Source organism: Cucumis melo, chromosome 7 (assembly GCF_025177605.1).
Source record: "Cucumis melo cultivar AY chromosome 7, USDA_Cmelo_AY_1.0, whole genome shotgun sequence".
NCBI classification, from domain to species: domain Eukaryota; kingdom Viridiplantae; phylum Streptophyta; class Magnoliopsida; order Cucurbitales; family Cucurbitaceae; genus Cucumis; species Cucumis melo.
In genome coordinates this window covers 25,425,869-25,448,711 of record NC_066863.1, presented here as the reverse complement: position 1 = coordinate 25,448,711, position 22,843 = coordinate 25,425,869, and the positions used below count along the sequence as shown (strand labels likewise).

The 22,843-nt window shown below is 34.0% G+C and overlaps 3 protein-coding genes across 4 annotated transcripts; 1 reads left to right on the top strand and 2 right to left on the bottom strand.

The window, feature by feature from the left end:
- Positions 1 to 3,795: 3,795 nt before the first annotated feature.
- Positions 3,796 to 13,174, bottom strand: LOC103493223 (protein MICRORCHIDIA 2-like). 2 transcript variants are annotated; one of them, XM_008453900.2, is made up of 18 exons: positions 12,931 to 13,174; positions 12,783 to 12,857; positions 12,563 to 12,597; positions 12,086 to 12,164; positions 11,920 to 12,009; positions 11,722 to 11,797; positions 10,101 to 10,179; positions 9,866 to 9,994; positions 8,575 to 8,673; positions 8,040 to 8,147; positions 7,804 to 7,947; positions 6,728 to 6,820; positions 6,443 to 6,494; positions 6,231 to 6,342; positions 5,704 to 5,839; positions 5,166 to 5,263; positions 4,558 to 4,600; positions 3,796 to 4,402 (listed from the first exon to the last, which is right to left on the bottom strand). In XM_008453900.2, exons 1-18 carry the CDS (start codon positions 13,172 to 13,174, stop codon positions 4,304 to 4,306), a joined length of 1,791 nt encoding a protein of 596 aa, XP_008452122.1. In that variant the 3' UTR covers positions 3,796 to 4,303. The 2 variants fall into 2 exon arrangements, with proteins under 2 accessions (XP_008452122.1, XP_008452124.1); XM_008453902.3 differs by lacking the exon at positions 4,558 to 4,600 and having other exon boundaries at positions 4,196 to 4,402.
- Positions 13,175 to 13,282: 108 nt separating this feature from the next.
- LOC103493222 (protein RTE1-HOMOLOG) lies at positions 13,283 to 15,205 on the top strand. The gene is made up of 3 exons (XM_008453898.3): positions 13,283 to 13,432; positions 14,018 to 14,309; positions 14,739 to 15,205. The coding sequence occupies exons 2-3, from the start codon at positions 14,028 to 14,030 to the stop codon at positions 15,147 to 15,149; spliced, it is 693 nt and encodes a 230-aa protein (XP_008452120.1). The 5' UTR covers positions 13,283 to 13,432; positions 14,018 to 14,027; the 3' UTR covers positions 15,150 to 15,205.
- A 494-nt stretch (positions 15,206 to 15,699) lies between these two features.
- LOC103493221 (beta-galactosidase 3-like) lies at positions 15,700 to 22,843 on the bottom strand. Its single transcript, XM_008453897.3, has 19 exons — positions 22,257 to 22,843; positions 22,065 to 22,160; positions 21,855 to 21,967; positions 21,671 to 21,737; positions 21,156 to 21,248; positions 19,457 to 19,600; positions 19,245 to 19,333; positions 19,009 to 19,114; positions 18,848 to 18,935; positions 18,581 to 18,699; positions 18,317 to 18,481; positions 18,047 to 18,225; positions 17,782 to 17,891; positions 17,604 to 17,713; positions 17,306 to 17,416; positions 17,114 to 17,227; positions 16,820 to 17,022; positions 16,386 to 16,707; positions 15,700 to 16,273 (listed from the first exon to the last, which is right to left on the bottom strand). The coding sequence occupies exons 1-19, from the start codon at positions 22,422 to 22,424 to the stop codon at positions 16,130 to 16,132; spliced, it is 2,541 nt and encodes an 846-aa protein (XP_008452119.2). The 5' UTR covers positions 22,425 to 22,843; the 3' UTR covers positions 15,700 to 16,129.

Here is a 22,843-nt window from a genome sequence, read left to right as displayed (position 1 = left end):
TTAGAAATGGAAATATTTTAAATGATAAAAGTTGTCGTATATATTTGTTGTTATAGTAAAATATCATCGTTTGTACATACGAATACATATAATAAGTTATCACAGTCTATATTAATATTAGATAAAGGACAAGTGATATTTTGCTACATTCGAAGAAATGTTAGTTCATGTTGCTATATTCGAAAACAAACCTTTAAAAAATTTAAGATGTTAATCAATTTATTAAATGAAAGTTTAGCCCAATAATTTATGTCTAGTAATTAGGTATCTTATGAATAATATTAGTAAATATATCAAATAGGTAGAAAAATCTACCGAAGTTACAAGATTTAAAAACCTATCAGGGTTGAAAGCGAATGACGACATATAGTTACAACATCACTTTTTCTTTTTAGTTTTAGGATTCGTTACGTTTTGGAGTGATTATTTGATTATTCCAAACTTTAGAAAGTGATTTTAAATTATAGGTTAACAAATTTTCGGCAACAAGTGATAATGTTTTCTTTTTATTTTAATAAAAAAGAAGCAAAAATGTATCATAATTTAATTCATGAATGTAGATAGAGTACTATTTGAATTTAACATAGTAGTCTATATAAAGCAAAATTTCATTGATTTGATTGTGATTTGTAGTTTGTAAGGGTCAAATTGGAGGATTAGTATATCAAACCAAAGGAAGGCTTTAATTCCATCTCTTTTATCAATGGTGTGGCTTACATAAAATACATCTTAAACTTGGGTAATTTTATTTTAAAATTAACTACTACCTTTCATAAATATTTAAATAATATGTAGATAATTAAGGTGCGAAATATGTATGAAAATTAATAATTTATCGTATTTGATGATTTTATTTAAGTGGACCTATTATGTGATCTATTTAATTAAGGTTGATGATTATTAATTGAGTATGAACTAAATGGATAGAAATAGGATTTAATGAAATCTTAGTTAAACTAATATATAAAGAACCTTAGGGTTATGGTCCTCAATATACCGAAATAATAAGCTTTATTTTATCTCGATAGATCCACTAAAGGCATTCGAGGTTTTTGTTGAAGAAGACAATAGTCATTTTACAGTCATCAACTTATAATCATCTTGGATTCTAGTATGTAATTTATTTTTGACAATAGAATATAGTATGTAACTTATTCTTGACAATTTGACATGGATGATATTTGATTAATCTATTATATATATTTAAAATATTTTATTTTATTTAAAGAATTAATTCTAAAAAAAAACCATTAGTACTTTGTTTCAAATATATATACCTTGGATAAAAAAAAATTAAAATATATTTGTATTCGTTACTATATAGATGAAAACCATTAGGTTCATTTCTCATTCTTTCACCCTCTTCTTAAATACTTGAATTTTGTTGAAGCTATCTTATCCTAAATTGATTCATATCAATTTGAAGACAATTCGTGATGTGTTTAATTTTAATTGAGATAATTTTAAATACGACAAAATAAATCAAAATATTTTCAAAAATATGGTAAAATTCCACTATCTATTAGCAATAGACAATAATATTTTTATAATTTAGCACAATATGCAAAAAAAAAATTAATTTTTTGCATAGCCATAAATCAAATTGACTTAACCTTAAAATTAAAATTACGTCATTTTAATTAAGAGAAGCATACCTTTGAATTAATCTTTTGATATCTATTTATAAGTTTAATTCTATCAGTACTATTGGATAGAGAATTCGAACCATGAATCTTATAGTTTCTAGCACCAATTGAGTTACGTTTAATTTTCCCTTTCATTTGATATGTTTTGCCCCACCAATTATATTTTCAAAGTTTAATGGTTGGATCATACACTTTAATTACATGGTTTTACTTTTAAGAAAAGACAATTCTTTTTCCTAATATCAATAGATCTCTTTCACACACACACATATATATTTTTATTTCGCAATACCAAAACTTCGTCTCTCTTCCCTTCTCTTCCCCAAATCCCTTACGTACGTTTTATTCTATTTTTAAATATGTCTTTTTCTTTCTTCTTATCAGCCATGAAGCTCATGATATTGAAAGCTACCTCTTTATTTTTCAACTAGTTTTGTTACTTAAATTCATCACCATATAGAATTCTTAACTCAATTAATAGAAGAGTACAATTTTCTCAGCTATAAAAATTATGCTAATAATTTTTTTAATGAATAGGTGTAATTCCTACCTTTGATGCATATATATGTGTGTGTGTGTGTGTGTGCCTAACTCATTTGGACTATGGTCGGTTTGACCAATATACCTACCCTAATTCTATCATGGGATGGTTACAAAACTCACTGTTAGTTAAACTTTGTTCCTCCTATCATAATTTTCTAGAAAAAAAGGCATGCTTTGTTTGAGGTTTTAAACAATAATTTATTAGAAAGTTTAAAACTTTCCCAAGCAATTTGAGTTGACAGCACTGCTAGAGTTGATATAATAATTGAGGACAAAGCCAAAGCTCCCAAAAGAAATGGCTTTTTGGGTTTAGTGAGATATAGGGTTAGTTTGAGTAAGTGCGAAGATACTATTTGGTTGAATGAGATGTGTTTGCATTTGGTGAAACTTGGAGAATCAATTTGATATTGTTTGTTTGTTTGTTTGGGGGCCAATTCGTTTTAGCTCTCTCACTTTGCCATGTGGCAATGCCATTTCAAAGCTAATACCAAATCAAAACCATTCAACAATTTGCACTGCTTTTCCCTCAGTCAAACGTACATTCTTGGTCTTACAAACACATTTTTAGGGTTTATGTCAAATCACTATGTTCTTGGGGAAGGGAAAAAAAATGAAGAGGAGATTGGATTAGGAAGCTAAATACACACATCTTTTTGCCTTTTCCCATCCAAATCCACGTCGTGGCAGTGCATGTGTGAAAATTTTGAGGACTGCTTTACTTTAGGGATATTTTAGGAAGAATGAAGTTATCATGTTTGAAACGTTGTGAGATCCTGCTCCCCAAAAATTCAAAGAGTTTGATCAACTTTTCCAAAACAAACATGTTTTGAAGACAAAATCAAACACTTTCTCAACAAATATTTATAGTTTTGATTTCTAAATTTTACTTTCGTTTCTAATTTTGATTAAAAAAACTGACAATATGTAGATAACTGTCAACTAGTTTTAGAATAAAAGAAATAGAAAATAAACAACATTTATATATATGTTTCGAGCTCTCGATAACATCGTCCATTTTCTTAATCCAATAGGAGTATGAGGATTCAAATTTCAAACCTCTTAATGGCTATCATATTCCTATATTATCTATGGTATATGTTTGCTTTGACACAATATTTTCAATTGAAATTAAAACCATAAAACTCTTAGGAAGCGTTTGGAACGAAGAGTAACTTATAATAATTTGAGAATTATAATAGTCTGCGTTTGGGATGTAGATTATTATTTCAGTTTTTGTCGCCATTGCTTTTTTTTTTGTGATGGCTGCAACTGGTAAAGATTTGAAGCTTAATGAGAGAGGGGTGTGAAGAAGAGAAGAAACGGGAGTGAGAACAAAATATTATCATAATACTAGAGCCAAACATTGAATAGGCTAAAATAGCCCACGTCACTTCTCTCGAGGACAAACAACCCCTTGGGTTTGAAAGAATTTAAATTGTTATTCCAGTCACTAAAAGAAATATATGAATACAAGTGTACAAGAGTGACCTTAGTAGGAGAGTGAAAAAAAAAATACCATAAAGGACAATATAATAAAGATATTTTATTATATTTGAAAAGACACCTAATAAAATAACCCTAATATTAGTACTATAACAAAAACAAATTAAAAATAATGTTATGCTGATATCTGATTTGATAAGGTAGTTTCGTCAATTGATTGTGATTCTGCGGGACCAAATGGTAAAGCTGATTCTCAATCGATGGGTTCTCAATACTCAAAATACTACATTTTGATTTCATACACACATATATTGGAAAAGAAAACACAACCTTTTTTTTAAGTTGCCTACGGATTAGTTATCAAGTATCTAAAACCAATCATCTGGTTCATCAGCTGCCAGACCCTTCTTCCATGTTGCTTGGAGCTTCATGCATTCAAAAGATTGATCATTTACTTCAAAACAGGCGCAGATCCACGACTTCTTTCATCTTTTATACATTGCAAATCGAGAATATAAGTAAGTCGGTTTCTACTCTCCATGGAGAAATGGTTCATAACATGAAGCTTTCATAAAAACTGGAATGTAGGAGGCAAAGTAAGTGAGAGGTTAGATGTATTAACAGTGGTGCATCACAATTGTTGGATCGAGAATCGCATCGACATGAATCAGCTATTTCGCATTCTGTAGCTTCCTCTTGGCCTCCACAAGTAGTAGTAGTTGAGCATGCTTCTTTTTTGTTTCTTTTAGCTTCTTCTCTAAACTGTTAACCTGATTTATCACAAGCAGATAGAAGCTTCACTAAAATTACAAGTCACATTATTGATAAAACTTAAAAGAATAAACATGGCCTCAAATTTGATCACCTCTACCGGTTATGAAAAAAAAGGTCCTTATTTTGAACGTAAACTATATAATATACCCACCAGTTCTTGCAATTTAATTTCTTTGCTCGCATGTTCTTCGCACCTGTGGAACAGAGCCTTTATTCTAATTGTAAAATAGATGAGAAATAATGCTAGAAACAGGCATCGAGGTAGACTTCAAACCAGGTAAGGAATGAGCACAACAAGTGAACAATATCCGTGAACATATAACTTGCTAATTGCGAGAAATTATACCACTCAGGCAATGCACAAGGTGGAGATAGAGAGAGTCAATTTCTTATATGTTGTATGTACCCATATGCTTTCTTTCCTTCTGGACTATGTTCATTCCCTACATTTAGTTTTTGGTTATCAATAGTTTTTCTTTCCTTTCTTCTTCATAGCCTCTCCTTACATCTAGGGTTCTAACATTGATTGTATATGAGAAATGAAGGAAGGTCATTTCTTTGTAAGACTCTGACCAATTAATTGGAGCTCCAACAATTAAATTCCACTAAAGCCCCAAAGAGGATTGAATTAACAATGTTTGTCTAGCTATTGCAAAGAATGTAAATAGATGTACCTCCATGTAATTGGATAATTTTGAAGGTATCTAATATTTAAATAATGCAAAAAACAATGAACGAAAGGGTTAGGATAAAAAAAACCTCATAAATAGTTCAATATTCTCTTCACAGATACGATCAACAAATGACTTCCCTGAGACATCAAAATCCAGGGTAGTTTTCCGTTTGTTGTTTGAACCCTGGAACGGTATACAAAAGTAAGAAAAATGTGTTACTTCTTCGGTATCAACGTTAGTTCACTAAAGCAAGAGCTGCAAGGCTAGTCATCAAAACATTTAAGCATAGACTATCGATGAAATTTAACAGGTGGTAGATAGGTATACTCATACAGCAGCTTTCTGCCTAATCAATCTCTCTAATATGTCCAACTAATTATCGTCACTCTACATATCTCCATAAGAGTATGATATTGTCTATTTTATTGTCTATTTTGGACAAGTCTTCGTGACTTTGTTTTTGTCCACACAAGAGTTCTCTAAAAAACGTGAAACATACAGACAAACACCTTTTGAGTACTATCATGAAAGACCTCTTAATTTCTCAAAACATGGTAAGAACGGTAATTCTCAAATGCCGTATAGAATGAATTAGTGTAATGCATTTATTCAAGGATACTAACTTCGGGAGGACCATCATATTGTTCCTTGGCCAATTTATTCTGAATGTTAGCTGCAGGTCCAATAGGAACTTGATTAGTCTTCTCCAGATAATATAAACCCGGGGGCTTATATCCCACTAAATGACAGCAGGATTTCCTGCAACAAATGATACAAAGTACACCCGTCAAGTTCCACAATTCCACTTTCATCAAGAGGAATGGTCAACAACAAAAACTGTTGGTTGATTAGAGAAGAGAACAGTAACGCACTTTATGCAATGATACCATACAAAATGGACACGAATGGACAACTAAGCAGATTCCAGTTTAGCCAGTTAGCATCCAGTTATAAACACAAACTGTTAGGCACAAGACCTCCTATTTGTATCTTTGAGCATTTAGGCTATAAGTTGAGAAGAAAATCATTACCAAGTTAAAGTTAAAGTTGTAAGGTAGACAAAAAAGTTGAAACAATTTGGTAGATGACCCTGCTACTAACCCATATGTATTTGGAAAGAGGACTGAGAAACGCAAGAAACTTAACATACCAGTACTCCATTACCATTTGCTTCAGTTTAGTTTCAAGCCGGATAAATGCAGATGATCTCTCAAATCCCTGTTTATCATGCACTGGCTCTAAGAAGTTTGCTTCAAGAACTCCTATAGAAAATAGGCAGTATCAAAAAATCATAGTTAGACTTCAGAGAAAAATTTGATGAATGATCAGAGAGAATAAGAAGAAATCGAAAATTTGCAATACCCACAACACCAAGCCCTTTTGAAGAACCATCACCAGTAACTTTCCAGAAGGGCTGTAAATGACGTGATATTCTGGTTAGTAAAATGGCTGTTTGTACACTATTACAAAAGATACATCAAAATACTAGAAACCCCCTTTAGAAAGCTGGAATGTTCAATATGATAGACTGAGTTTTCCCCCATAATGAGCATACGGGCTAATTGCCCAGCAGAATATTTTCCAAGTGAAATAGCAATACAAGTCTGGATACCCAAAAGTTTCATGGTTAAGTCTTTTTTAACTTACCAAAATAAGTCTGTTTTTGTGATACACGTTGAAACCACAAACTCCAAGAGCTGGTGCCTCTTTTATAAAGCCAATGGTTGTATCCACCGAGGCCTTAATCCACACAGTCAATAAATAAATAAATAAATAAACAATATATAATGAAAACAAACTTGACACTTTCTGCAATTGGATAATTCAACTCTAAAAACCTCGTTATTCAAAACATTAGAGAACTATGTTTCTCATTGAAAAAAAAAACAAAGAACAAGAGAAGCAAAGAACTATAACCAATCAGACTTATGTGTGTAAGAGAAACGAAAGGAAGATTTCACATTTTCTTTAGTAGCCATTGACAGAAAAGGGAAGGCAGCTTCTTCAAAAACAACACAATAGATAGAAAAAGATTGAAAAGAAAGTTTCTTAGATTTCATAATTGAGCATAACACAGAAAAATGTAGAGCTCGTGCCTGAAAGAAGGTAATGTTCAAACTAAATTTTTGATAGGCTTTTGGAAAGTACTTTTTTCAGAAGTTATATCTGAAAATGGGGAAGTCAATCAGTGAAGCGGTATTGCGAAAGAGATCATTGAATTCTAAGCAAGTTATAGAAAAAAAAGGAAGAGAAACAAACATTGATCATTTTAAAGGGTTGGATGGAGGCCAATTATTGCTGAAAGTGAACGACTAGAATTTGGAAGGCTATCAATGAATTAGGGAGAAATAGACCTCCTGGAACAAATGGTGAAATTGCTTATAACATTATAGAATTATTATAAAAACAAAAACAAACAAACAAAGGAAAGAGAGACAAAGGAGAAAGATGTAAATTGTAACACAAAAGAATTTCCATCTGATTCCTCCATTTCCTCTCTACCATAGGTTTTTATAAGAAAAATATCACCGAAGTGCCCAGGTTTCAAAACACTATATGCAATGATAATAAAATTACACTAGCACCAATGCCTCCATTTTTCTGTAAGAGAAGATTATTGTGCAATGATTTAGTGATAAAATATTGGCAATCTTATTTGATGCTTCAACACAGATCGAGAACTATAACAACCATTTTTTATGGCGGAGCAAATAAAGGCTAACCTGAACTGCGTGTAGTTGAGGCTTATATTTAACTACTTTTGAGTACTTCAAGTTATCTGCAATACTATGCTGCTCAACTGGTTTTCCCCTCAGGATGATGTTGAAGTTTGTAAATCTTTTCAGATATAACATTGAAATATATGCCTATTGAACAGTGACCAAATCCAAAAGTTTTCAGGCAAAAGAAATTATTATGAAATATACAACCAATTTGGAGAATTTAAATGAAAAGTTACCCTTAACGAATAGCGAATTCGATAAGAAATATGTGCTTGCAATTCAGCAACGCTCTTACGCAGTTTTCTCAAACCTCCTTGATTAGCTTCATCCCTCAACCGTATATCCTATCATCAAAGATCGAAAAAAAAATTAGGGATGCTTTTCGCGCAAACCAATTTAAGTGTACACGGAAGGTATCTTAGATAAAATTCTTAAGGCAACTTTTAAGAAAGCTTTGCACATTTGTTAAGTTAGAATACACAACTAGCTTTTCTTTTTATAAAAGAATAAACGAATGTAAAACTAAATTCCTAGACAAAGAAAAAACTTATGACTTAAAAGGAATCAAAATTTTGTATCCCAACAATGGGAGAGTATAGTCATTTTTCAGAATACACAATTACCATTCAGAAAAATTAATCCACTAAATAATGGTAATTATGCCAAAGTGATGTTTGAAGTTTGATCTTCCATCCCCACAGTTTTTGTATTACAAACAAACAATGGTAATTAAGAAAATGAAAGTTTAATGAATGATGCAGGAAGAAATACCTCGTCGTCATCGTCAAAATTCAATTCATAAATGCCTTCATCATTCAACCAGAGATTGAATATGATAACTTTTGTTCCATGACGTCCAATATCCTCAAACTGCAGATGAAATACAAAAAAGACAAAAAATAAAATAAATAAAATAAAATAATAGAGACAGAGAGAGAGGTACCCTCATTTGAAATTGCATATGAGATCAGTAACAGTAAGGGGAGCTTTTTTATCATTATTTAATTTATATCTACATTTTTATTTGAAATGAAATAACTATTAAACTGAAATAGAATAGAACCATGAGGCAATCAAACTTTCAAGTATATCAGTAATGGCACATGCCAACACAGGGTTCATAGTGTAACAACTGCAATTTCTTAAGACTCCTGGAGCAATTGTGTGCTACTTCTCACCTTTGAACTTGTCAATCAATTTGAATTCGAATGGCCAATGGCATAACATGCGCATATAACAACCTCCACCCCATTTTTCGAGAAGATAGGGTTAGAGAAAAGGTGATGTAGCCTAAGTAACTTCAAGGAGAAATCCTCCAAGAACCAAGAATGTAGATCTTTTATTAGAATGATTAATTTGTTTCATACAAGAGGAGAAAACTCCTATTTATAGAGTCCTATTACAATGGGGGTAAAAAGGGAATTAACCTAGAATATTACCTAATTACGCAATTAACCCTTAGACTTCTTACATCAAAAGATTTTCGCAAATGATAGAATGTTTGAGAAAACGAATGTTGTAGGCTAGCAAGTAGCGACCAAGAGAGAACAACAGCTTAGATACCATACAACTACGTGTAGAAAAAATTTAAAACTAGTCTTACAACCTATAGTATATTACAAATCGATGTGAATGTCACTCTTGCCTATGAAAATGGCAAAGAATCACTCACTAACAAAAATGCATGAAAAGTAAAATAATATGTATAATGACATACATAAGACAAAAGCATGATGAAATGGTTGTTAACATGAGCATGCATGGACAGACAACACAATCTAGACAAGCATGACCGTGACACATATCATGCCACTAGTAACACTTCAACAAGTCTACACCACTTGTGCATACAAAGGTTAATATATAAGAAATGGTGAATATTTGATCGAATTCATTTAGAATATATTGCATCTGAAGTCTAAACTAACACCACATACACTACGCATGATAAAGTAGTATTACATAGTGAAACTATGTTTCTTGGACTTTTGTCCCTTACAATTACATTATTTAATCACTTTGGAACTTGGAAGTTCAATAAATTGAATGGATTCAAACAAACCTGTATCAGGAGGTCCTCCTTTGATGAAAAAGGAGACCATTCAAGGATAGTTTTCAAATTAGAAGACCAATCATCTTGAGAGCCATTTACTATAGGTTCTGCCCAGTGTCCCGAAATATCGAAGTCAATCTGCAATGCAGCCCAGACAGAAAGTAAGAAGACTTCGCTGTTAGGGAGGTGATGGTAAATGCAGAGGGCAGTGGAGGCAACTAGCATAGTAAAGACAGAATATTACCATTGGAACAATAACATCATCCTGGCTGGTCATCCGTAGAAAGGTGTAGGACAAAAGGCCAACACTCTGAGTTGCAATCCTAAATGATATAAGAACACAAGGGAAAAATATGAGGATTAATTCAGCATTGAAAACAAAACTTCAAAACTCATTGCACTTATCACAAAAGGGAATAAAAAATGAATTAGATTGATGATGAAAATTTGAGTTTAAATATTCAGCCAAGATATGTTATCACTTCCCATCAATGAACTCAAAACAACTCAGACATCAAAACTCTAGCACATGATTCTTTAGATAGGGGAGAGAGGGTTTTAGGGTGTGGAATCCCAACCCTTCAGAGGGATTGTCGTGCAACTCCTCTTTTTGCAGGCCTATTGATCCTTCTCCCTTAGGTGAGTTGGTTTTCTATTCTCTGTACTTTGCCGCATTAAGATCCCTAAAAAAGTCAAGTTCTTTACTGGTAGGTTTTACACGGAAAACTTTACACTTTGGATCACTTTGTGAAGAAGACACCCTAGTTAGTTGGTCTGTTTTGTTTTGTTGTATTCTTTGTCAGAAGACTGAAGACGACTTGGATCACATTCTTAGGAGATGTGAGTCCACAAGAATCGGGTGAAGGGATTTCTTTCGGACTTTTGGTTCCTTGCTTGGTGTGTATCGTTTGGAAACTTAAAATTCCAAAAAAGATGAAGTCCTTCCTTTGGTCCCTTGCCTATAGAAGCATTGATACTCAAGACAAGCTCCCAAGGAAACTTCGATACTCTTCTCTTAGTCCTTCAGTTTGCTTCATCTGCCTTAAAAATGAGGAGGCCATAGACCACTTGTTTCTGCATTGTGACTTCGCCATGAGGAGGTGGATTCTCTTGTTTAGAAATTTCGGTTTGGAGTGCTGCCTCCCAAGCAAGTTTGCTGGTTGGATGATTGATGGGCTTGATAGCGAGCTTTTGGACATAGAGGAATATCCTTTGGAGATGTGCTACTCAGTCTCTTTTCTAGTTTATTTGGAACAAGAGGAATAGCAGAATATTTGAAGATAAGTCTGATTCTTTTGAATATCTTTTGGACTGTTGTTCAACATACAGCTTCTTGGTGGTGTACAAATTACACCAATTGATTTTGTAATTACAGCCTTTTGATGATCTTTAACAACTGGAAGACCCTTATTCACTAGTATTTTGAGGGGTTATCTCGATCAACCCTCGCCTTTAGGCTGTTCTGAAGAAGATAGCTTAGATTAAGTTATTGAGCCTTAAGGCATGAGATGCTATTCTTATCGATTTAAACCCTGGAACAAGGCTATAATTTTTCACCGTTCCTCTTTAATAAGAAACACTGCAGTTCTACAAAATTGAGGTTCTAATACATCAAATTATCGACTTTGGGATAGCCTCTCCCATCTTTTTAGTGATGGGAAAGAATCTGAAAAATCCATTCCATTGCTCATTCAGAATCTAACGTCACGACAAAACATTAAATTCAAATTGTACATACAGGTTTCCTAAGCAAAATAAATGACGCAACCAGATAAAGAATGGTAAATGTAACTGAAAGGAGACAACGAAAAGAAAATGCACAATTAAGATTTTATTAGATGTTCTAGAAGTAGAACAAGAAGTACCCTCCACGAACCGCACGAGTGAAAACAATTGCATCAGCTCCAAGTCGCATGGTGCTTGTTTTAAATCCATTCCCATCTGGAACACACGCGAGTTGGATGTCATGAAAACAACAAACGAAAACACTAACAAGATTCTGAAGTAAGTAAGATAAATCATGAAATCGTAACAGTTTCTGGATTTGCAAAGAAAGAAATTACATTGTCCAATCGTTGTGTTTGACTTCTTTGAAGAGTAACCTAAACTCATACATTTCCGAATGCCAGCAGGATCCATTCCCCCACCATCATCTGCATAAAATATGACTTGTCATTAGATCCAGAACTAAAACTGCATGCAATAAAATTAACGAGAATAACAGAATACCATGGAAAAGCAAAGCTGGAGAATTATCCTTCATTATATCAACTTTATCAACCTTCACAAACGTTGCCCCATTGTGTATCTGAAATTGATGAACGGATGTCTTTATAGGAGGCCACACCACAGTCGAGTAATTTTATAATACATCATCTATATGAGTAATTTTATAATACATCATCTATATGACTTCCTTCTTTTGGCCTTTCCTTTTCATCACTACTTTAACCTATTGCCCATCTAAAATAACTTAAGAACTTTGCACCTCTCCTTTTACATGATCAACTAGTATTCTATTAATCATCCTGCTTGAATCATAAATTCAAGTATCTTGATTGTAGAACCACAACACTCAGACAAGATGCAAACAAAATTGAACTTTTTGTATCGAACCGGCTAAAACTGACTCGTTAATACTATAGTTAATAACTTAACTGTGTTCGAGTACAAGAAACTTTAGAAGTTATAAAAACTAGAATATACCTCGTCCACCGCATTATCCAGAAGCTCAGCAATTGCTGCATTAAATGAAAAAAAAAATGCAGATTAAATAGGACAAAGATGAGATGAATCAAAACACTCCAATACACTGCCGTAATTATAGTAATAAGAGGGGGAGAAGAAAATTTTAGAGAGCCGAACAGATTCAAGTTATTGATCAGCCTTTGAAGAATCAAAGTTTTCGAGTAAATAAAAGCATTACCGCCAAACGCCCATTTGTGAGAAGTGGCATTGGAATGAAGAAACTTCGGATGAACACGGGCATGCTCCAAATCTCCTGTATTGTTTTCATAATCAATCTCGGAACCAAATAAATGAATACAAACATTAAACGTAGAACAAAGTAAAACCATCATCAGGAAGAGGGTTTCCGGTAAGGCCGAAATCAAAATTTCCGGCTTTCCAAAAACTGCGCCAATCAAGGGCTTTATTGTCCGACGATGATACAATCGGCGTAGAACTGCCTCGTTGCTCTTGAAGTCTCGTAACAGATTTCGTTTTTTTGTTTGACATTGTGTTTACTGCAGTTTCGTCATCGTCGCTGCTTGTTAAAACCACCACAGCAGGAGGCGTGCTTCCCGTCTTCCGAGGCATCAGAACTTCGCCGGAGTTTCCCCCGATCAGAAACTATTTAGAAATACGTTCTGAATTCTGAACTCGATGCTTTTCTCGTCTCAGTTCGTTTGAGAAAAAAGCGCAAAAGCCGAAAACGGCGTCGTTTCGGTCGTCTTGGATATAACATATACCAAAGTCAATTTTAAACCCCCCCTCGTCTCAACTGTAGAAACCGATCAAATTGATCGGTGATCAGAAGTTGCGTTCTTGGATTCTTCACCAAAATTGTTCTGATTGGTAACTTCAACTTTATTTCACACTTCTCTTCAGAAAATTGTTTATTTGTACTTCAAATTCTTCGCGTAACTTGTTCGTTTTACCTGTTTGATTTGTGTTCTATGCACTTGGTGTTTGACTATCCCTAAAGTTGAGGAGATTTGGGAACTTCATCTCGTAATTTGATTGTAGGTAGCCGAGGGATTTTCTTTTAACCTATTTTTTCACTTGTGTTTTCTGTGATCGAGAATGAATATACGGGTTAATGGGTGCTTGCAATTCCAGCCTATGGCTGCTTCTCTAATGAATACTGGAAGTTACTACTCAACTTCATACAATGTCTTTCTCTCTTCTTTCTTCCTTCGTCCTTTGCATGAATTCGTTTGAAAGTTTGGTTGAACACTCTAATTTCATTCTTCAAGATGAAATTTTGGCCTCTGTCTAAACTTTTTCTATTACATTCTCGCTTTCTGCGACCATCCTCCCAAAACGGTAATAAGATTTGCTGAGATTATGAAATTGACGGAAGGACATTGGGATCGTTTAATGTTAGGTCAAATTTTTTCTTGAAGCTCTGTTAAATTAAGTGTATTCATTTCATTTCAGGCAGCATTTTATGAGTTTGGAAATGGAATCAAATAAGGATCCTGAGAATCAGCTCATGATTGAAGGAAATATTGCTCAGCATATGAAGATCGATCCGGAGAGAGCTCGGTTTCCATGTTGCATTGTGTGGACACCTCTTCCTGTTATTTCTTGGCTTGTTCCTTTCATTGGTCACATTGGTATTGGTAGAGAGGACGGAGTAATCTTGGACTTTGCTGGCCCCAATTTTGTGTGTGTGGACAACTTCACATTTGGAGCTGTCGCACGGTATCTTCAAATCAACAGAGATAAGGTATAAGCTAGTTTCCTCAATTGAACTAAAGATCAATCCCTTACAATCATCTTTCCCTCAATTTTGCTGTGTGACCAAAATTCATGACATGGTATTGTGATAGGAACTAATTTCCCATTAGTTAGTTTTTTAGCTCATTTTCTACCCAACTGATTTTATCATATGTTTGTGATATAATATTAGATCTGCTTTCATCTATCAATTTAAGTTTTTGGATCAATCGATGATTTAAAGTAGTATCAAAGTACGTAGTCCAGAAGGTTTTGTGTTCAAAACCTACAAGCTTATTTCTTCTAAGCTTGATTTGGGTCTTCTACATATTTCAAGCTCAAAGTGAGGAGCGTTAGTAATATAATATTAAATTTGTTTGACCCATTAGCTCAAGTTTTTTGTTTAATTGTTGATTTAACAAATGTACTTGACGTGCAGTGTTGCATTTCGGCTCATAGAAGTGAAGAAGAATTGAGGGAAGTTGATCGTAGCAGAGAAATTTCAACATGGGATGATGCATTGCGCAGGAGCACTCAAGAGTTCCAACACCGATCCTACAATCTCTTGACATGCAATTGTCATTCCTTTGTGGCTAATAATCTGAACAGACTTGGCTTTCGCACAGGTGGATGGAATGTGGTGAACCTTGCAGCTCTGATCTTTCTCAAGGGTCGCTGGGTCAGTAAAGGAGCTGTTATCCGAACGTTCTTACCATTTGTTGTGGTATTCAGTATTGGACTCGCACTGGGGGATACTACGTTTCTTACCTTCTTGGCATTCTTCACTTTCTTCTTGGTTGGTTGGTTCATTCTCGGTACTTACGTCTTCAAAAATTTGGTTCAGTTGTAAAATGTATTACACATTGGATTCTGCGAGTTAAGTGAAGGTCAATTGGTTTTCTTTGATGTATTTGTCCAAATCTATGTTATTGTGCCGTGCAGTTCGTATGGCGTATTAATACCGTATAGATAGGAGGCAAATCATTTGATATAACTCACGACCGTGATTACTGGCAGCTTGTTTAGGCCATTATTCAATAGAGTTCATGAATTGCTGATTAGATAAGAGATTATGATACATCAAAATATCTAAATAATTCGACTCATTTTGTGATTAGGTGAACTTTGGGGGTTTGTGCTGGTTTGTTGATGTTTTGAAAAAAAAGGTTTAGAATTAAAGATTTGTTTGTGAAGTATTTGGGGGAAAATGGCAGTTTTATCGAAGTTTGATGGATAATATACTATAATCCTAGTTTGAATTTCGTACAGTTGCTAATGAAATCGTTTGTACAATTTCAAATCAGAATTTTTATCCTGTCTGCTGAATAAACAATTTCATTTTAAAGGCAAGTCTGAATGAAATTATCATTGCAAAAGTAAGTAGAGTATTATTTGCTCCCTTTTGTCCCCTAGATAAATAACATTTTTTTTCTGTTCATTAAACGAAATCACATTGTTACATCAGGATCTCCTCCTAGCATGAAGTCGAATAAATAAAAGCTTTTGCCTCCCTCTAAAATGGAACGGGAGGTAGCTGCAGATTCAACTTAGTGCCCTAGAAGGAACAAATCACCCCCACACAAAACACAAATTACTTTTTTTTTCCCTAATGAACACTATTGTATAAAAGCTGCTGAACCATTTGAAACTAATTTCCTTTTACTGTACAGGTAACCAGGATGAAGACTGAACCCTACTGTTCTTGTTTGTTCTATACCTTTCTTTTACCCTTCCTTTACTTGCTTAGTCTTGCTAGTGCTGTGTGTATAGTCATATTACTGAATCCACGCTCGAATAAGTAGCTAAAATCGCCTTTTTATTTTTATCAAGTTAACCCCCCCAGTTGGATTGAAACGTAGAAGTTGTGGGATTACAAACAGCTTCAACCGATAATCTCTTCATCATATTTGGACATGGGTCTTCGAAGTTGCTGTTGGATACAGTAATAGCACATCTCTGCTTTCCCACGCATTTCTGTATAAAAATAAGGAAAAGCATAAGTAACTGCATTTTGGCCAAGGATGTAGATCTTCTTGCTATTTAAATACTAAGTGCTTGATTATCCACAGAAATTAGTTCTTAGAACCTTCTCTAGAATGCCACGTGAGCTAGGGGCATGGCAAGTTCCTTGCTGGTAGCTCCCGCAAGTTCCCAATGGCGTTCCAAAGCTTGCGAACTTAATGGAAGAAATATACTGGCCTGGATCACAGCTGAGGTGAACTTTGGGTGCGTGAAATTTTGCTGTAATGTGCCAGTTCTTGAAAGTTGGGTGAAATTCAGAAACATCACCACAAACGCTTGTCACTAATCTCTTCACAATAGAGATTCTTGAGGGATTTCCTCCAACTTCCTCGAAAACAACCAACAGGTTCTGCTCTGGCCTTAGCCAAGACCGAGGAACATGGTACCTAAAACAAAATTTTGATCGTTTAATGAAGCACCAGTTAAGTCTAAATTAGGGGTGTTCGGGATCGTATTCTTCCATTCTATTTCTACTTTTATTAGTTGTTGGACAATTACCATCTTTGGGTTGGTTGGCCACAGCCTAGCTGACACTTTGGAGGCCTAAATGCTGTAGCATAGTTGCAGCGACTGCAATTACCACGAGCATATGCTGTCCAGTATCTTCCGATACTCTGCCCATTAATCCATATCTGACCTTTTCCCATTCCCTCCATGTCCAAGGCCAATGGCTCCTCTCCTTCAGGTGCATCAAAATAAGCCTACATAGTCCAGAGATGCAATATCAATATTTTCTACCAGACTTTGCATTCCTGTGTAAGCCTTGAATCCCATGTTTTCTTATATTGTTACCTTGTGCCAAGTTAACGGCTGTGGTGTTTGAGCAGCCAATGATGCTTGCATCCATTCAACAGGAGAAAATCCACTGGGAGATATGAGATTCATGGCTTCTCCTTTTAGCCCAACCTGTTGAAAAGAGGCATTCAAATGACTAAGAATATTTCTTTTGAACCAATGTAAACCCAAAAAGAGAAGTTTAGGTACCTGGTAAGTCCACTTCTGTGAAGATAGGTCCCATTTTCCCTGGCGAAGTCCATAAAGAACAACTGGACCAAGGATTCCTGTGTTCCATGTCTCAAAATGTCCTCCCACATTCTTCATGGAGAACAACAAAGATTAGCAAACTAAGAAAAGACTTTATACTCAATGTTCAGGTTTATCTTAATGTTTTGTGCATATGGGTGGGAAACACCTCCCTCCTAGACCAAGGCCTAGAGATCCAAATACTAAAGCATGTTAAGAGGGAAATAACTTGAAGTATGTTTAAGGAAAGAAAACTTACGGGCAATCCAACAGCAACACTAAGCAAACCAATTTTGTTTGTTCCAGCATGTAAATTAACCTTCCCAGAATATGTGAACCTTCTGCTCTTTCTTGACCCGGAGACAGAGCCTAATAAGAGCAGATGTTGAGTTTTATCAATCATAAATGCTAAGCAGGCATTTGGCAGGCGAAAGTACCTGAAAGCTGCCCATTAATAAAGACATGTACGGCATGGCCTGTCGATTGAACAAGCAGAGTGGGCAATTCTCCTCCATGCAGGAAGGGTTCAGATGAACTGATATCTATGCTGTAAAAATGTTGAGACGTCTGGTTAATTGAATCAAACGTTTGATGACTTTTCCTTGCTAAGTTTTATCTGATTGGCCATGAAATATAAAATGCTAACAAAGCTTGTGTAAATTACATTTATAAGGAATAAGGATGAAAGAAAACATGTGTCACCTGGTTATGTACCACAAGTAGTCACTAGTGTCCCGAGTGACATTTATCTGCTCCAATAAACCAGGAGAAGTCATCATTGACCTATCATCTAATGCAGAGATATCTTCGAAATAACTTTCCCAGGAAAGAGTATTAGATTCTGCTGGCAGCATTCCCATCTGTGCAGTTTGAACTCCAACCTAGAGGAATGTTTAAAAATGTAGTTGCCGATAAGTTCAACCTTAATTGCAGATCCTATCAAGTTATACTATGTTTCTCTAATGCTCAAACCTTTGCTGTATTGAAAACTGCATTTTTGCAGTCAGGAAGGATGCTGATTGACCATGGGGGTAAATTGTAGTGCCTGTTGTTAAACAGAACTCTTGCAAATGATTTTGTGTCATAGTTTGATAGAAAAGCTGCACATCCTCCAGATTCAGAAGAGTATACATGAGCCTGATGCAGACAGAAGAATAAAACTTAAAATCTTCAACTTTCAGCCTAAAAAATATACAAAAAATATGGATTGTGAAAAGATATGCAAATTTGGATAACCTGTTGATAGTCCCCTAATGAAGTAACGATAGGATCAGCTGAAACCAAAGCTGGCTCACACATTTTAATAGCCCTGTGAAGCTCCTTCAGATGACCATATTTTGGTTGCCTCAATAACCCTGTGAAGCAGTTGAGTGAGAAAATCTTTCTTGTTCAATATGACAACATGCTGGAATGCTGCTAAAGCTGATAGCTCTTATGCTGAGTTTATTCGTTTCATGACAAAAAAATTCATGTGGAAATAAGCATATGATGTCAAACTCTCACCATACTCGTCGATCGGAGCATCATAGTCATAGCTGGTAGTAATGAAAGGACCACCAGCGGTGCGTCCAAAGTTTGTCCCACCATGGTACTGAATGAAACAACAGAGGATCAATATTCACACATTCTGAAACTCTTAGATTCCAGCAATATAGACAACTAACCATATAATAGTTCACTAAGGATCCTCCTCTCTGAATGAATCTAGCCACTGCAAATGCCAAGTCTTGAACCGGTCGTTGATGCAGCGGACCACCAAATTCAGAAAACCTTCATGTTTGATTGCAAGAGAAAAGAATCAAACACCAGAATAACAATCAAAAGTATAGGGAATAGAGTGACTGTGAAGTAAGAAGTTATTCTCATTCATTATTGCTGTCTATGTAGAGATCTTACGTACCAACCAGTCCAAGCTTCTGTCCACATTGTAGGTTTGTAAGGTTTGTTGGGAGAAAATGTATCACAGTAAAATCCATTGCATGTGTTTATCTATCAGAAAAAAAATCAAGTGGAGCTATAAATGTAATATCATGATTTTATTTTACTATTTGTGGATTTCATTTTAGAATTTTGAAGAAGAAATAATAAAAGAGAGTGGAATGAGTTACTTACCACTGGATCAGGGGCATCTTCTTCCTTGCACATAACCCATGGAACTCCTGTTTGTAGTCCAACAGCCATGTTTGCTGCCCAAGTCATGTAGTTATGACCAGCTTCCCCAAATAACTTGCTTTCTGTTCCATACTCATTCTCAATCTGCAGTAGCACATACACCATGTTCTTTTTCTCATATTTCACTAAACTAGTTTCTAACCATAAGAAATGGAGTTTGAAGATAATCAATCTTGAAGTAAGGGAATGTTTGAAATATTAAAAATATAGAAGGAACAAACTAAGAAAATGTAGAGAGGGGTCAATTTTTATAAGTAAACTATACAAGTTATATTGGCAATTTTACCCTGTTAATTCACCTAGTAATTTAAGAAAAAAACACTAATTTCAATGAAATTGAGTTTTGCTCAAACTTAATTTGATCCATTTGCAAAGTCAATGCTAGACCAAAATTCACTAATCTCAACAAAAGTTGAACTTTGATATTGTTTTTCTAGAAAATTGTTTCAATTTTATAATTCATTAAATAGACATCAGAAATACTGTTCTTAACTATTTTCAAACAAAATTTTATTACAAGGTAAAGTTTCATATTTATTCGATTTTAGGGTCGAGCAAAACTTATTCACCAATGAAATTTCTTATAGTTTTCAAAAGGAAAAACCATTTGAAAGTGTATAGTAAATAGATTAAAAAAATAAAAAGACTAAACCAAAATGTTCCGCATTTGAAATTCTTGGTTCCAAGTGTATATCATTTTTAAAATACAATAAAAGATAGGTAGATTTGTTAAAGTGCGCTTAGTTCAACGATATCTATCATATCAAGAAAGTAAGACTCTATCTTAAAGGTGAAAGGGAATTTGAGTCACAGATTTGTTGTTCCCGAACAATCGACATTATATTTAGAAACTGTAAATTTTGTTACTAGTTTCAACTGATTCAAACGAAAGGAGAAACGCCACAAACAGAAAATTAAATTAAATTTTTAATAAAAAATTATTGTAAATGACAAAATTGTTTAAAATATTTGCAAAATACAACAAAATTTCATTATTTTAGTTTTTTAATAATAATAATTTTTGTTATATTTTATAATACTTTGATTTATTTTACTATACGTTAAAATATTCATTTTTTTAGTCTCATATTATACATCAGAAAAAACAACAATACATGTGAAAACATATTAGAATTCCAAAAAGAAAATAGCAAAAGATTTTAATCTTTTAGAAAATGTTTAAAATGTCGTAGTAAACAAATAAAAATATCCAGCTCTCAATTTTTAATAAATATTGAGATTTCAATTCTATATAATGTTGGTGAAAACATCAATAAAATATGAAAGACAATACATAGTTCTGAAGAAAAATTACAAAACAAATTAAACTTTTTACACTAACACTTTTCTTTTTCTACAAAAAGAAGAGTCAAAATACTTTGTTATAAATTATAATATCCTATATATATTTATACAACGCCTAAGAACTACTTGGTTTGACTAAGAGTTGGTAAATATGTATACTTTTTCCCAAAAAGAAAAAGCAGAAATAAAGAAGGAAACAACTAATTAAATAATACGAAAATAGTAAAAAATGACAATTTTGACAAAATATTTATAAAATATAACAAAATATTAGATTCTATAATTTAGTTTGAAAATTAAAGTAAAGAAAGAAAGAAGAAAAAGAAAATCTTACTTGAGCAAGGATGATGGGACCACCCTGTGATTCGAAAAGGTTTTCGCTCTTCATCATCGCCACTATCTTCTCCGTGAAACCTTGCATTGCCTTCTATATCACCATAACCAAACACATCCTTTTCAAAGTTACTATCTATATTCTATACATTGCAATATCAATACACTAATTATTGTGCATGTAACCTAATCATCTCCTTACTCTCCTCTTTAATTCAAGGATCTAGATAGATTCCTCAAGTGAACCACCATCTTACTCTCTCATCTCTAAATTTTGTTAAGACAAGGACAATAAGGCCAGCGTGATATTTCTATATGTAGCTACTAAATATATTTCTATATGTAGCCAAAGAAAAATATAAAATAATAAAATAATAATCTTTCCTTCTTTTTCTTAAATAAGAAAACTTTGTCACGTGAGAACACAATATTATTTTGTGTTAATTCTTTTAAAAAAAAAAATACAAAGAAAACCAATATTATTCGATGTATAAAGAATGATTTAGATATTAAAACCTTAAAAGCTTCATTGTCTGTTCTGAAGCTAATCCCTGGAACATACTTCAACCAAACAGGGAATCCTCTGTATAAAAAAAAAAAAAAAAAAATTATTGTAAATGAGACAAATGGTTTGAAAGTATTTACAAAGATATAACAAAGTTTCTAAGACAAGAGTTGTGTAGAGAGAAAGAAAATTGACCCAAAGTTCCACTCAGCACAAACGTAAGGTCCAATGCGAAGATTGACATACAGCCCTGCTCTCTGTATCGTCTTAATAAACCTCACTAGATCAAATCTTCCTTCAAAATTGTACTGAAACCCAAAAGAAAAAAAGAATGCATTAATTAAAATCAGTGAAATGAAGATTGAAGATTGAAGAATGAAGAAAGTAATTAAGAAAAGAGTTTACAATGCCGGGATAAGGCTCATGAACATTCCAGAAAACGTAGGTTTCAACAACGTCTAAGCCTCCATTTTTGGCTTTCAGAATCAGATCTTCCCACATCTGAAAAAAGACAGAAATCAAAACAGAGGTGAAATCAGAGAATGAATTGATTAATAGAGAGAAGAAGAAGAAATGAATGAATTACAATATACATACTTCAGGGGTGCTTCTGGGGTAGTGAATGGAGCCGGAAAAGAGGATTCTTCTTTGGCCATTGATGAGAATGGCCTTCCGATCGTATGTGACAGTGGAGTGAATGAAGTGAGAATTAGCCAAGAGAAAGGCTATTAGAAACAGAGGGAAATAGTAATAATGGGCCGCCATTGGTGATCAAATTAAGCTCCTTGAATTGAAGATTTGTTGATGTTTAAAGAGATATAGGGAATGAGAAAGTGGGAGAAATGAAACAAATGTCGAGAGGGGTAGAGGAAAAGAGTGCGTTGGCTAAGAGAGTGGGCTACAGAGAGAGTTGAATGAAAACTGCATTGGCTGCCTAATTCCAAAACACACACTACACGCACACACACTAAATACAACACAATTACACAAACACTTTCCCCCTTTTTGGTCTTATGAATAAAGATAGGTACACACTCAATCCTAGTATTGCTTACTATGAAAATGTTTCCCTACTATTCAATTCTTTGTTTTTTCTACTACAAATTCAGATGTATAATTTAAAAACTTACGTACAATAAGCAACTAAAACTCAAATATAAAAATCAACATTCAACTTAGGACCG

Excerpts from the sequence above, each read along its gene's own strand:
- LOC103493221 (XM_008453897.3), bottom strand. The coding sequence starts at position 22,424 with ATGGCGGCCCATTATTACTATTTCCCTCTGTTTCTAATAGCCTTTCTC. Across the intron at positions 19,334-19,456 it reads AAGATGCCCCTGATCCAGTG|ATAAACACATGCAATGGATT; the intron begins GTAAGTAACTCA and ends TTTTTCTGATAG. Across the intron at positions 16,274-16,385 it reads CACGTGGCATTCTAGAGAAG|AAATGCGTGGGAAAGCAGAG; the intron begins GTTCTAAGAACT and ends ATTTTTATACAG.
- LOC103493222 (XM_008453898.3), top strand. The coding sequence starts at position 14,028 with ATGAGTTTGGAAATGGAATCAAATAAGGATCCTGAGAATCAGCTCATG. Across the intron at positions 14,310-14,738 it reads TTCAAATCAACAGAGATAAG|TGTTGCATTTCGGCTCATAG; the intron begins GTATAAGCTAGT and ends CTTGACGTGCAG.
- LOC103493223 (XM_008453900.2), bottom strand. The coding sequence starts at position 13,174 with ATGCCTCGGAAGACGGGAAGCACGCCTCCTGCTGTGGTGGTTTTAACA. Across the intron at positions 12,165-12,562 it reads TGGATAATGCGGTGGACGAG|ATACACAATGGGGCAACGTT; the intron begins GTATATTCTAGT and ends CATCAATTTCAG. Across the intron at positions 12,010-12,085 it reads TCCAGCTTTGCTTTTCCATG|ATGATGGTGGGGGAATGGAT; the intron begins GTATTCTGTTAT and ends TATTTTATGCAG.